General features: G+C 39.4%; 1 protein-coding gene across 2 annotated transcripts in view; it reads right to left on the reverse strand.

Moving 5' to 3' along the window:
• Positions 1 to 1,840: 1,840 nt before the first annotated feature.
• The window catches only part of LOC138014995 (hatching enzyme 1.2-like), an 18,088-nt gene continuing 5,448 nt past the window's right edge, over positions 1,841 to 14,480 (reverse strand). The window contains exons 1-10 of one of the 2 annotated variants that reach the window (XM_068861885.1): positions 12,823 to 13,301; positions 12,694 to 12,747; positions 8,915 to 9,052; positions 8,340 to 8,438; positions 7,482 to 7,589; positions 6,733 to 6,894; positions 5,864 to 5,987; positions 4,599 to 4,774; positions 4,014 to 4,093; positions 1,841 to 3,202 (exon numbers count right to left, since the gene is read on the reverse strand). In XM_068861885.1, the coding sequence (XP_068717986.1) occupies positions 3,011 to 3,202; positions 4,014 to 4,093; positions 4,599 to 4,774; positions 5,864 to 5,987; positions 6,733 to 6,894; positions 7,482 to 7,589; positions 8,340 to 8,438; positions 8,915 to 9,052; positions 12,694 to 12,747; positions 12,823 to 12,931 (1,242 nt within the window). In that variant the 5' untranslated portion in view covers positions 12,932 to 13,301 and the 3' untranslated portion in view covers positions 1,841 to 3,010. Of the gene's footprint in view, positions 3,203 to 4,013; positions 4,094 to 4,598; positions 4,775 to 5,863; positions 5,988 to 6,732; positions 6,895 to 7,481; positions 7,590 to 8,339; positions 8,439 to 8,914; positions 9,053 to 12,693; positions 12,748 to 12,822; positions 13,302 to 14,480 lie in introns of those variants that run through there. The other variant, XM_068861887.1, reaches the window with a different exon arrangement.

The raw sequence follows: 14,480 nt of genomic DNA on the forward strand, positions 1-14,480 counted from the left end.
TCATCAGGCATTACATGGCTATCTCTTTTCTGGACACAAAAACCAGTAGACGGACCGATGGTTGAATCGTTGTTACTGTATACCGTAAGCCCACAAATACAGACAAATACCAGGAACCCATGAAAATACCTAGATTTCGACTCGCATCCTCATGTTCAACACAAACGCGCCGTTGCCTGAACTTTGCTAGATCGAGCCACCTCTATTCCGTCCACAGACGGAGAAAAGACCGCCAACGCTTAAAGCCAATGGCTATCCGGCACGGTTCATTGACAGTTGTAAATCCCATAAACCACGCGAAAGACAGGGGGACCAGGCAGTCATGCGTAATTTGGTCGTACTTCCCTTCGCTAAAGGCGCCTCTGAGAAAATTACAAGAATGCTAAACCAACACAACATCAAAGTGGCGCACAAACCCGTCCGCACTGTCAGCTCTCAACTGGCCCAACATTTCCAAAAAGCTGGCCACAGCTTTGATTTGGAAAACGTATCAATTCTTCATATCTGTCCCCAATGGAACCAGCGGTTGTTTTTGGAAGTGTGGTATTCTAATAAGGAAGAGAACTCAATCAATGAGCATTTCCACGTGTGTACCTCAATCTCAAGAATTTCTAGCATATTTTTGGCAACGCGTTATGCATATTTGTCACCTACTTGCCTATTTTACCATCGTTAGTCATATTTGCATACGTAACTGATGAAGGTCACCGAAGTGATCGAAACGTTTTACTTTTTAAAAAATTTCTTAATCAGTGTCAACGCTGCAATTTCGTTTTATAACTTGCATTTGCTAACTTTATAATTGCTTTTTCTGTCCGACTAGTTGGGTGATACTAAAACTTATTAGACCCTTCGCCCTCAAGGGCCACCGGTCAATAGCCCATGAGGCGAAGCTGAATGAGCTATTGACCCGTAGTCCTTACGGGCTACGGGTCTAATTGTTAAGTATCAAATGCAGTTCGCTCGACGCTGGCCATGCAATTTTCCACCAAAAAAACACGCGGGTTCCATTCAACTTCCCGCCAAAAAAACGCTTGCATCAGCAGTATTAGCTTACATGAAAAGGTGAACGCGCGAACGGACGGTCGTGCGATGACGTCATAACCAAAATTTCTCGCATCCATGAGTGACCAGATTTGCTTAACCATGGTGTTCCGACTTTAACTAATGCCATGCCTTGACCCACGCCAAATTGTCCACCCTCGGTCATTAAAACAAAGTTGAAATTCTTTGAGAGCACATTTTTCTCTTTATGCCTCCTTTAGTGGATTTTAGCAAGTACAGGCATCATCATTTATAGATAGGTTTACTGTAGACAGTTTGTTTTCTTTGTTTGTTTTCCTTCTTCTCAGTTCGAGTTCTTTGAAGTTGAGCTACTTTGTCTTTGCTTCAAGTTCTATTTTTCTTCTCAGAATTGTTGCTGAATTATTGTTCGGTGTATCAATCATGTGACCGGGTGTCTCTGGGCAACGAAACACGAAAAACAATTTTTCACAGCTTTATTGACCATGCAACAGCCGGCAATAGTTCGCTCAATCGAGGAGCATCTCGTCAATCGTAATCGTGGAAGCATTCTTATGCCTAAAAACCTATTCTGTTTCCAGTCTTTTGTGCCCATATTTGGCAAATGGATAGTTTTTTCTTCCACAAGGGCGTTCGGCACTAGGGAAACCTTTGTGTTAGCAAAATGGCCTTCACAGCCAGGGCCAACTTGTTTTCAGTTTCAGGATCAAGCAATTTGAGAAAAGGAGGGAGCGACATTTTTGTGCCTTCCAAACTTTGAATTGGGTAATGACAGAAGCTCATGTGCTTCTCGCAATCAACACAAATCAATCTGCTCTTTGGTTCGGATAATATAATTCCTCTCTTTTCAAAATTATTTATCAAGATCGTCAAAATAAAATTAAGGGTTGCTGCAGTTAAAATTATTCCGGTAAAAATTAAAATAAACACCTGAAATATCATTCTAAATCCAAACCTGAATGGATAACAAAGCTTAGAGTTTTAATTTGCACATTGTTCAACCCTTCGTCACCATGTGGCCCCATTTATGGTGGCAGTGTCGATGCAGGTTGTTTCGGATTTGTTTTTTCGATTTGACAGGAATAAAAGCATGACACCGCCGTAAATGGCGCGAATAGTCAATTCCTTCTGAGAGGACTGAAAAGACGATCATTCATAACTCCATTGTAAGCTTCCTTTGCATAGACATTGACACAAGAAAGAAAAAAAGAGCGCAAAATAACATTAAAGATAAACTTTCCACGAGAGAGGCTCCTTCACATATGAATCCTCCTCGAAACGCGGTGGGTAGAGGGGGGGGGTCCTTTGCATAGGGAGGGGCGGAGATGCTCGTCGGAAATTTTGATTTAAGCCCCTAAAGGAGACTAATCTGGGTGTGGCCCAGCCTTTCTTGACCCCTAAAAGAGACCATATTTAAAACATATCAAATATATATTTCTTCCCATGCAACCCTAAAAAAAGAGATGTTCACAGCCAAATATGTTGGCGTTTTGCCCAGAACATCCTGAGGCTAAAATCCGAAATTTACACCCCTAAGCGAGATGAGGAGCATTTCCGCCTCTTTCATATGCGAGCATGAACGAGCTTGTTTGCAGGCAAGTAAGCAGACAAAGCCCTCGAGAATGTCAAAAATTTGCATTAACTTTTTAAACTTTAAATTTCATTTCAAAATATAATTGATGGTCAAGAGATTTGGAGCACTGTTCACAATTTGAACACGAACTATCATTTTTTCCTCAAGTTGAAGATTCTTCTGGTTTTACACAAGCGAAACAAGCAGAAGTACAAGCAACGTAACCAGTCGCATAAACTTGTTGTAGGTTACCGTGATTTGTTCTTATTTTTTCGTATGAGTAAACCAATCTGGCTTAGGTTCATTCACCTGAAAGTATCATTAACTTCCATAATTAATGAAATTGGCATCTTGATATCATATATTACTAAATTTTAGAACGTTAAGTTACGTATGGCGAGAGAGTTGTTTTATCTACTGATAAGAGACGTCTTCAAGCTTTTTGCTGAGATCCGAAACTTGACATCCGTACAGATCATTAATTTGAAGTATATCGTGCGTACTAAAGAAGTCGCGTTGTCCAAATCTTCTTTCTGGGTCCGATAGGGATTGAATTGTATCGTCAAAGTTTTTAGAAAAAGCGTGATTGTTGTAGTGAAGACAAGACTGAAACATAACAAAAACAAAAGGGGGTTAATTTGAAATGGTTGCATAAAACTGCTTTTCGTTTATTTAAAGACGTTCGCGCATCGCCACTAAGCAGGCAAATGAAATGTTTCGGCTGCGTCGGACTCCGAGCACGATCAATAAACGAGGCCATACTTCAGGGGCACCCAACATCACTTTTCGGAAAATATCTGTTCGCAAAACGATTTGACATCTAGAATTTTCGGAACATTTGCTGTAAAATTTCTCGCTTGCCTGCCTCTCCTAGGATTTTCGAAAAGCTGAAAAATGGTATAATTGCCCATTTTAACGGATTTTTACCCTAAAAAGGTCACCTAGAATTTTCGGGAGCCTTTTTTCTGGCTGAATTTTTCGAAAAGGTAAGGTTTGATCCCCATAATTTTCGGATCACTAGACTTTCAGCTAGGAAATCCGAACAGATGAAAATTTTTTAGGGGATGAAAACATGCATTTGTCTACCGTTTAAATACTAAAATACGTTCAACAATAGTATGTTTAAGTGATTTTGAACTATATTCTCGTTGGGTGCCCCTGATACTTGAATGCACGGAGACCCTACTTGTTTGGATTCTTTTGAGGGGGCTTGTCTTGTTTATTTATTCATTTATTTATTTATTTATTCATTCATTCATTCATTCAATCTAGTCATCGGACACCGAGAGTGCATATGTGACCACGCGCTAATTGAGAAGATCAGTAAACGAGGCTGTGTTTACACAAGTTTTTTGCTTTGGATAGACAACTTCTCTTTTGATTCGCAACACACTGAAAACAAGCAAAGATTACTCACATCATAATCATAAAATTCCTTGTTTGCCGGCAGTCGTCGAACTTGTCCACCAGAGTACTTTTGGAAATTGTGTTCCATTCCTGGATTTTTGTAAGAAAAAAAAGGAAAACGACAATCCAGATTTTGAATTGAAATTCAGTAAAAATCAGGACCCTACCAGTGAATGAGACAAAGTTCGAAAGGTTCCCTGAAAAGAAAAAGTCGAATAACCGAAACGCATTGTTCAAGGAAATTGCTAAATTCAAACGGGTTTGTCAAGAACATCGGCACAAGGAACAAAAACTTTCATTCTCTATCTTTAATTCAAGGTCGTCCCCATCGATGCGCTAAAATTCGTAAAGAACACAAAGAAACCCACTGAGATTAAATGAAAGTGCTCTTTTCGCCCGAGCCTCACAAGCCTTCTTGAATGCTGCTTTACTTCCATAAATCACGGCACATGCATTTCATAAGCATTTTTTTAAGAATATAAAAACCGATTTCTTGAAGCGTTCGTATTGCTTTGGAGGCACTGTTACACAACGACATTTCGCCCAGGCCAGGTAACTCGAGAAAAGGTTAAGAATATGATGCATCTGTTATTACCTCTTCTAATATTTTCATAAAAGACATGGACATATTTATCCCGATCCGGCCGGGATTGTTCATGGATAAAACCGAGAGTGTGCATCATTTCATGCAGCACAGTGCCCAGTCTCTCACAGCCATTACCAATGGAGATATCTTGATTGCCACCTTGCTTGCCCACAAAGGAATAACACCTAACGACGCAAATTAAAATTATCAAGAAGTTTAGGCCAAGGCGTTTGCAAGGACAACGGCATACAACAATAAAGATTGGCAGACACGAGGGGTCATGTTGCAGCGACAAAAAACCTGTGTAGTGCAAACTGAGGGGATATGTAGAATGGAAGTGTAGCGGGGACAAAATCACAACATGTGCAATTTTGGGGTGATTTTGTCCCCGCGAAATCACCCCAAAATTGGTGTTGCACAATTACAGAAGTACCAGCTCACACGAGGGGACATGACGCTGCAACATATCCCTGGGACATGTACCCGCAACATTTTCATATGTGCGCATATGTTGTGATTTTGTCCCTGCTACAACTCGCCTCAGTGTGCACTACACAAGTTTTTTTGTCGCTGCAGCACGTCGCTACAACATGTCCCTGCAACATGACCTCTTGTGTCTCAGCACCTTTTAAGTTTCACAAAGAATTTAAAATTCTTCTGCACGCCCTACTAACATTTTAAAAGGTTTTGTCCATCTATCATGCGGACGCATCCGAGAATGAGTTAACAATGCTTCGCCAGGAATCTCTATAAGCCATTAGATTTGGAAGATCGTTATATCTTGATTGATGTTCCTTGCTACACAGTCAATGTAGTTGAACGGTCTTCTTCCTCTAGACGTGCGTGAGAACTTTTGTCCATAACGTAAGCGCATGACGGTGAACATTTCATTATTCCTACTCTAGGACGGTTCCTGGCAATCAAGTCAGAGGACATTTCGTGTCCTTAGCACATCGTCTAATCATGGCGCAATTTTTTATTTTAAGTGACGTTTTTGTTGACGTTAGACTTCTCTTTTGTTCGCACAATGCGATCATTAGTTAACACTTCTTTTAATTGCACGTAACTAGGTATATTTGTGGAACACTTAATGATCACTGATACCGCGCTCATGCAGGGAGTGGTTTTTGCTTTTCTACGACGAGATTTGAGGCTGTTTACATTTAGTCACCATCGCGTCCGAGCGACTAGACCCAGATCTTTCGTTCACTCGTCGTTATCTTAGTGTGTTCATCTGAACATCCTTGAACTTTCACCTTCCAGTATATACTTACATCGAGGCGTTTATTTTAAAGGTAACATAATCCATGTCATCGTCATTATAAGGCTGATATCGAATACAAGTGAACTTCTCGAATGATTTCACCGCCTTTTTAATGCTGTCGAGTTTGTCTTCATCTAAGAAAAAGAAACCCAGGGTTAACAGCAAGCATCTTTTCGAATAACAATTTTCAGAAGGAACTGAGCCGAAAGAATAATGCCGAAGAAACATGTATGAAACGTGTATGAAATCCCCATCTGACAAGAGATAACCAGTTAGCTATTGCCAAAACCGCTGGCGACCTACTGTATAGAATATAAGAAACACATATTATCAAATCATACAAAGATCAAGACAACGGTACTTGAATTTTATTTGTAGGAGTGCATGGCCGACGTAGTGGTGAGAGAACTCGCCTCCTACCAATGCGGCCCGGGTTCCATTCCAAGACTCGGTGTCATATGTGGGTTGAGTTTGTTGGTTCTCTACTCTGCACAGAAAGGTTTTTCTCCGATGCTCCGGTTTTCCCCTTTCAGCTTACAGCGTCCCCAATTAGTGCTACAGCGCTGGAACTACTAGACACGAAAAATAAAGTTTCTTTCCTTTCCTTTTTATTTGTTTAGTCTTCTAGCTTTGGGACACTAATTGTGGACACTATAAATTGAAATCAATTCAAATCAAACTATGCTTACGAATTGTTGGATGCTGGGTTAGTGGTAACCCAAGGTCAAATGTGATGACATCTAACACGTTGTCACCCTCGATGTATAACAAAGAACAACGCGCGGCCTTGACAACCAGTTTCAATATTTGTTTTCTTGGGTTAATTTGAGATAAGTGACGCTTTTCGCCCTTTAAAAAGCTAGCCCTTTGTTGCTATACCTTCTTGTATCTCCTTCGATAATATATAAGGAACCCTCACGGTTCCATCCTCAGACTTCGTCCACAAATAAGAGACGTCATTGATGGCGTCACGCTTGTCAGCCTGTCCTGTCACCCATGATCGAAGGCGGGAATCCATCACTATGTCACCCTCAAAGATATCTGTCAAGAAAGAAATGAGCGTGAGGTTCTGTGCCGAGTAGCGCATGCGCATGCGCCAGCTGGTTAATGAATTTGGAAATAAATGAAGGCTTCGGAGCAGTTATTTCTTTGTGGCCTTTGTGGAGCTGTTTGCTCCACAATAAACAAAGTGATTCTACGTTTCGATCAACCATCAGACTTAAAGTCATTATGCAGCATTTTCTAATTCGACTTGATGATTTCCCATGCAAATCACGGATATATGACTGTCTTGAGTGTGAACCGGTGTTGATCTCTTCATCATGAAACTGAATTAATTCAACCGGGAACATGCATCCTAGTGAGCGAATGTGATAATGATATACACATGAAAGGAAATGTTGACAATGGAACCCACTTGGAACTCGGAAAAATCCGAGCGCCGGATGGATCCATCTCGGGCTCGGATTTTTCCGAGTTCCCAGTGGGTTCCATTGTCAACATTTCACTTAATATGTGCATAACATGCATCCTCATAAAGATTAATACCATTCCGGTAACCAAATGTAGCGACACTTGACAGTGATTTTAAAATTGATCGTGAAATTAGTTGATCAGTAAAGAATTACCTCCGTCATCTGGTAAATAGTTTCTTGTCTCCATTTGCGTCTGTTTCTGTTCTTCTCTTTTAAGTGCCAAGTCGTCCTGATCAGTACCAACACCATCTTCAATTTGATCTGTGAAAGGATTTAAAAAACAGACTCCCCTCGATCAGTCTGCTTCACTTTAAACAAGCTTCAACACCACATTTACTGGCCACTGATCTTTCTGTCTTCATTCCTCATAGATGTTCTGCCCTTCTGTTTCCCTGCTAATCTTGCTATGTCTCTTTAGTCCTCTGTCAGCTTCTTGACGTTATAGTCCTGGGCCCGGTTGTTTGAAAGCCGATTAGCTTAATCTATGATTAGCGTAAACCTTTGTTTCACGTTTCAACTTTTTGGTGAAAGTTTCTTTTGCTTATTTTTGTTGTTCAAGATCGACGTCTTCTAATGTAAAGTTTTGCCGAATATCAGCGTTGAACAGCATTTAGTAGTAGAGAAATAAACTCCTTGGTTCTTTTTCAACCTACGATTAGCATTAATCGGCTTTTGAACAACCGGGCCCTGGATGTCAAATCTTTCTAATAACGCTTACAATCTTCAACCATGGACAAAATTGTTGAGACAATTTGAACCTTCTTGTCCATACCAAAAAACCCTTAATTAGATTGCGACTCTCCCTCCACCCCCAAGAAAAACAATGTTAAGACACGGCTGGTTTATTTGCGCTTCTCCCTGCCGGAACAAGTGTGTTGGGTGGGGAGAGGGAAGGAGGTATTGATGGTCTTCTTTTCAAGTCATGTTCCAAGAGTTCGAAAACGGGACTGTCTCAACTTTTTTTGTGCAGGATTGTGACTTGTTTTCTTGCTCACTCGAGCAATCACTCACCTTTTAACTTTTCAGACAGAGAAATCTCATCACTAGTGTCCATGTCACCAAATTCAAAATATCGGCCATTCTTGGAAGAGGTTTCCTCGTCCCTGGTTTCTACAGATTTAACACCAATATCAGTTTATTGCATAGCCTGATCGCAGGAATTGCTTACGCCAAATACGCGATTGCTTTCCAGGTTTGGTGGTTTCAACACGAGAGACCATGCAAAACCCCGGTGAGAGAAAAACTTGTCATCTTTGAAGTAAGCTGTCTACTATGATTTCAAAACTCAGGCAACTCAACACAAATTCAGGTAATTAAGGAGAGAGGGAGTTTTTATCGGTTTTGACAATTGCATGCAATGTATTCTGGATTCTTTGCCTGCAGTAATTTTGCAATGGTCTCAATATTTATTTGTGGCTTCCAAAATTTATTGGCGAGAGGAGAAGGCCTCCGGCCTTAGCATAATAAGGTAAATAACCCAAAATTCGGACAACGTGTGGCCACAGCCGTCTTTGGCTGGTGAAAAACAACCTAAAGCTTGACATTTTGTATGGTCGTTTACTAGATCAGCGACATAACGTATTCACCCTTCACGCCATGTTCTCTTCTCGTTAATTCACGTAATAACAGGTCATCAATGGAGTCTCTCCTATCGTCTCCTTTATCATCTTCCACAGCTTCAAATCGTCGTTTCTGCATTTCGAAGAAAGTTTTCTTTTCAGCTCCTAGAAAATTAGCGAAAAACAAAATTTTGCTAACACTGGGTCTGGCCACATGAAATATCGCCGATTTATGTTGTTATCACTTTATCAAAGAAATATAAGCTTGGTTACAGACAAAAAAATAGCGCCTAAAAAAATTTAACTGCCATATACTAGAAGACACCGTAAGCCTAAGCAAAACATGCGAGATATAGAGCCAAAAACTAACTAGCCTCCAACGCGTGACGAAGGACGAAACCCTAAGAACGTCTGCGGCAGAGGCTACAGGCTGACAAATGTGCACTCAATATATTTCGTCGCTGTTTTGCCACATTTCAATTTTGCGATGGCTCAGTTTATTTCGGAAATTGCTAAGAAAAGGTGAAAACTGCAGATGCTCCTCATTCCCAAAGGCAGTTTGACAATTCACTTAAGTCAAACATAATATCTCTGAGTCGGCAGGTGTGAAATGCGAGGAAATGATTGAGAATATAAACCCGGGAAATAAGCCAAATAAGTGAGCAAAATAACAAGCATTAGTATATAAATACACAGGTGATTATACAAAATCGCGCGCTCTCATTGGCTCGCTATCTCGGAGTATCAGCCGATAATCACCTCGACGGACAAAATGGCTACCAGTAGTCGTTTTTCCACTGTAAGTGAAGATGATTTCGCGTTGAAATGTTTTTTTTTTTCTCTTTTTTTGAAATAATCACCTGTGTTTTTATACTAAAACAATTATTCGCCTCAGGCGAAGTGATTGTCGGTGAATATTCACCTCGACTTCGTCTCGGTGAATATTCACCGATAATCACTTCGCCTTCGGCGAATAATTGTTAATTAATAGCAGAAAAAGTGGAATATTGCCACGAAACTGTTACTCTCTCAAATACAGCTGAAAGCACTGGTGAAAAATAAAATGTCAAAGCAATAGCTGTAAATTTTGGTGAGCACTTTAAGGTAGTAAAAACCGTTATGTAATCTCGTCTTTTCACTCAAAACTCGCAAAATGTTCCTTCCAAAACAATCAAATATGGTTTCATTGAAATCGGATCTCAACAAGGACGGATGCAATCAAAAAGTGAAAAATTATATTATCTTTTCGGCCGTTTTTCCTCTGCTCAAAAAATTGCAATTCGATTTCATCTTTCCAAATACAATTTCCCTAATAAGTCACAATATTGCAAAGGAAATTAGCCCAAAGACGGCAAGCGGGTGTCTTACGTTATGGTCTCCGCAACCTACGTGTGGAGGGAAATATTTTTGAATCCGGAAAGAAAAAGTTGCGGGATTCAAAATATCCGGATACGTGTGGACTGGGCCTAACTGTGCACTCGATTTATTACGTGGCATTAACTTTATGGCAGGGAAACATTTCGACCTCCCAAATCAATTCACTTCGCAGAAGCCGCGACCAATTTCATTTTGTTAAATTGTACACAACGAAGAGGTTGCCTTTTTACCGAGTTACGATTTCGAGTTGGATTTCGAGTTGGATTTTCAAGTTGGAGTTTCGAGTTGGATTTTCGAGTTAGTCAGTGTAAACTGTAGACTGCATACCAGGGATATTAACTGCCTCAACATTGTTTTATGCCTAATTAGGCCTTATGTTAGCACTTCTAAAGGGTTTAGGCTTTTTCAACAGTTACATTATACCCTTAGTCTGCATTTTACCCCTGGTCTGCAGTCCGTATTTTACACTGACCAACTCGAAAATCCAACTCGAAAATCCAAATCGAAATCCAACTCGAAATCCTAATTCGATAATTAGTCTGTCTCCATAACGAACGGCAGTAAAGAATCAACACCCCTGCGTAGATCGGCTTTTATTGTTTCTGACCGAGCATCAAATCTGAAAACGAACCGGATGAACAAAATACTGAATTGCATACGATTAAATCCCACAAGTACTTTGCCACAATTATAACGTAATCGACAATTCCTCGTTTAAATTAACATTATGCCCAAGCTTGTAGAAATATCAATTATTCTAGAATCGTGCTAGAGGATCCTTTAAAGATTAAAAAAAACACACTTATAGAAAGCAGCCTGTCAACCTAGAGTTTTGTCCGATAAAACAATAATAAATTCACAGGAAATTCGCTAATACAAAAGGTTTAGAGTAACACTCTAAAATTTTATTATCAGGTAAAATTTTAAAGCCGAGTGAATGGCGGAAAAAAAGACCAGCGTGGTAAATCGTTGAGCACACGAATGCGAGAGGCAATACGTTCTGTTCATCTTTGAAAAAAAATTTTCCCCTCTGTGTCCTGCCATGTACATTGAGGCCACAAAATATACAAGTGCTTGAATTCTATCAATTTAAGGATGCAAGGTTTACTCGAAAGAAAACTGCTCTTTATAATAGTGGGATGAGCAGATTATTATTATTACTATTTTAAACACAAATCAGCCTACTGATTTATTTTAGAAAATGGTGACTGAGATATCTTTGCTTGTGGATAGGATTTTAAGAGCTCTAAATTAGTGGGGGATCTTGAGATTTGCACAAAGAAGCTAGACAGTACGCTGTGATTCCTTAGTCGTCTTATTCCTGAGAAGAAATCAAGAAGTTCCTCTGCTTATTTGTTTTCTTTTTCGTGTATTATTTTAATATATTCCCTTTCAACTTTATATCAGAATCTTTTGATCTTCAAAAGGAAGCAATTTCAAAATACTAGGCTACAATTGTCTACTCGTTGAAGCATTGTTTTGAGAACCGAACGAGAAGTGTGCGCTATTCGCATGCAAATGAGAAGGTTGTGCTGAAGTTTAGGACAAATTTGTAAATATCAATAGAATTGAAATGTTGTTTCGCTAAACTGAAAATCTTTAATTTTCTAATCTGGGCTTGTTAAAATTTTTATTAAGTTCTCAAAGTCCCTTACCCGATTCGATCTGAGATTGTAGCGATAACCAAAGCACGAGGAAAAGTTTGAAACGAAGCCGACGTGAAATACGAAAGGCGGTTCAACGATGACTTTTTCCGTTTCAGAATATTGTTATATTAGTACCCTTCACAGCGATTTATTCCAATTCATAAGAAACCCGATCATAGACTTTTTTTTCAAATTGAAGTTTTTCTCCTTTCGCCTGGTTGAAACGGGTTTTATCAGACACCAAGTAAGAGGAGAAGAAGAAAATGTTTAAATTATTAACTAAGCAACGATTATATTCAATAAAAACAGCACAACACGACAGCTGTACCAAAACCGATGCAAATGAACTAAAACTCAAAACATTTCGTCCCCATTTCCTGTCATAGCTTTAAAATACTACAAAATAACTTGAAAGCGAGACAAAAGAAAAAAAGCAGGCATTTTTAGTGTACTCTTAACAACTAGACCGCTCAAACTTTTAAAAGGCACTTTTAATGAGCGGGAAGGGAAAATGAAACGAGAGACAACATACGCAAGCACGAAGAGTGTAGCTGTTGCCAGATTACAAACGCAAGAGCCTCTTTTGTAAAGTTTGTAGTTTGTCCCTAAAACGATTCAACAACAATTGAGACTTTGATCTGGTGAACTTACACGGAATTTTGATTTTCAAGCCTAGAAGTGCTTCTCGAAAGAGAAATGACAGTCCGCAACATCAAATCACAAAATAATACCAGGATCATATCAATCACGGTGGACATCCAAAGCTCTTCTTAGTTCCCTTACCTGTATATTCAGCAAAGCCATCATCATATTTATTTCCGTCGTAAAATCCGTGTCCTGTAAACAAGGGATGCAGCAATAAGAACAAGAAATCACACAGAAGGTTTTATTCTGACACGACATTATACCAACCTTTCAGCCTCCCATTCTTGATCCCAAAACTCGCTTGTCGCGTCAACACAGGAAGAAGAAAGTAACAGAAACATAACAATACGAGTGTCTGTTCGAAGCCCTTCCACATACTCCCAGAGGTTTGTTCCACAAGTAAAGAAATTCAAGGGAAAAACCTTCGGTTGTAACCCCCTGGATCAAGAGTTCATATATTAACAAATTTCCCTTCTCGATGCTAATTTTGCTTCAAAGTCATTTACATAACAAATATTCAACAATCAAGTACGTTTGGCAAGTAAATGTGCCTCAGGAAATTCACAAGCGGCCCAAATATGACATCAGAGCGGCTTTTGTTCTTACTTTTCAACAACGCACAGGAATCGGAATAGTTTCTTAGCCCAAGTGGAGTTTTTTGTTATCCTGTAAAAGACGACTTTTTCCGTCATTTTTAAGTAACCTGGAGGGGTGGCGATTATTTCCCTAGGGATTCTGTCTGAATTGTGAAACGGATTTAATGCTTCTCACCAACATATACAGAAAACATTCAAGCAGCAAGATCAGAAAGTAAACAAACACTTAAAAAAGCATAAATCTATGATACATAGCGCCACATCAATTTCAAATGTTGAATCGACTTTTGTGGTTCCGATTTGAGGTGAGAAATTTGGTTACGGTCAGTTTTATTCAGAAACTACTATTTATGCTATAACCTTCTGTCGTGAAATAGTAGGAATGGTCGATTTTAGGAACATAAAATCTTCATGAAAACCGCAGAAATAACCGACAGAAGCTATAAAGAAGTGAAACAACTATTATTTATCCTGAAAAAAGCAATACCAGCCTTTTGAATTTACAGATAAAATCGCCTCTGCTTTTCGCTTTAATTAAGCAACCTAAATCAACAAAGAAACTCTTCTTCTTCGTTCTGTCCTTCCAGATTTACACGATTCGATAAAAAAAAACCAATGAAAAACGTTCCTTTACAAAGTTGTTTTAATTTATGCTGGTACAAAATAAAGAGTGGGTGATAATCAACATCGAGTCAAGATAGACTTTAGCAGTGTCTTCTTAAAATCTCCCAGCAACAGAAGAAAGTTCTTGGGTCTTCGTAATTAGGTATCACCACTGAGCCCAATATTTATATTGAGAACAGCTGCTTTCGTTCATAGATAACCTTGCCTTCTAATTGGTCCGTCGACCGCGCGTGAAAATGGTAGATAAATTTGCCGGCTTTGCCACTTGTAATAGTTATTTGCATTGGTAACCTGCTTAAGTGCGATTGGTTATTATTATTATTATTGCACAAAAATCAACAACCCACTGCAGTCGGCTGAACAAATACACATCTGACAGCTTTAAATGCAGAAGCATACCACAACTTTCTGTAGTTGTCGTCTCATTATGTCTGTTGGCAAAATTAAGCCCATAAGCCATACGCTTTGAGAAGCAAGTTCGAGTAGAAAACTTGTTTTCTCTGACAGCAAAGTAACGCCGATAGCCCAACATTTTTTATTTGTTTTAGTCATAAAAGCAGCCCTCAAAGTTTTCTTCTTGTTGCATTAACGTACTGGATTTGATTTGGTTTAACTGCATCTCGCTGCCAAATGCGTTTGGTAAATCGCATCAAAAATGATCCCTCATCCGACTGAAGATTTACAAGGATTTACTTAAAATTTATG

This window comes from Montipora capricornis, chromosome 9 (assembly GCF_036669925.1).
Source record: "Montipora capricornis isolate CH-2021 chromosome 9, ASM3666992v2, whole genome shotgun sequence".
Lineage (NCBI taxonomy): Eukaryota > Metazoa > Cnidaria > Anthozoa > Scleractinia > Acroporidae > Montipora > Montipora capricornis.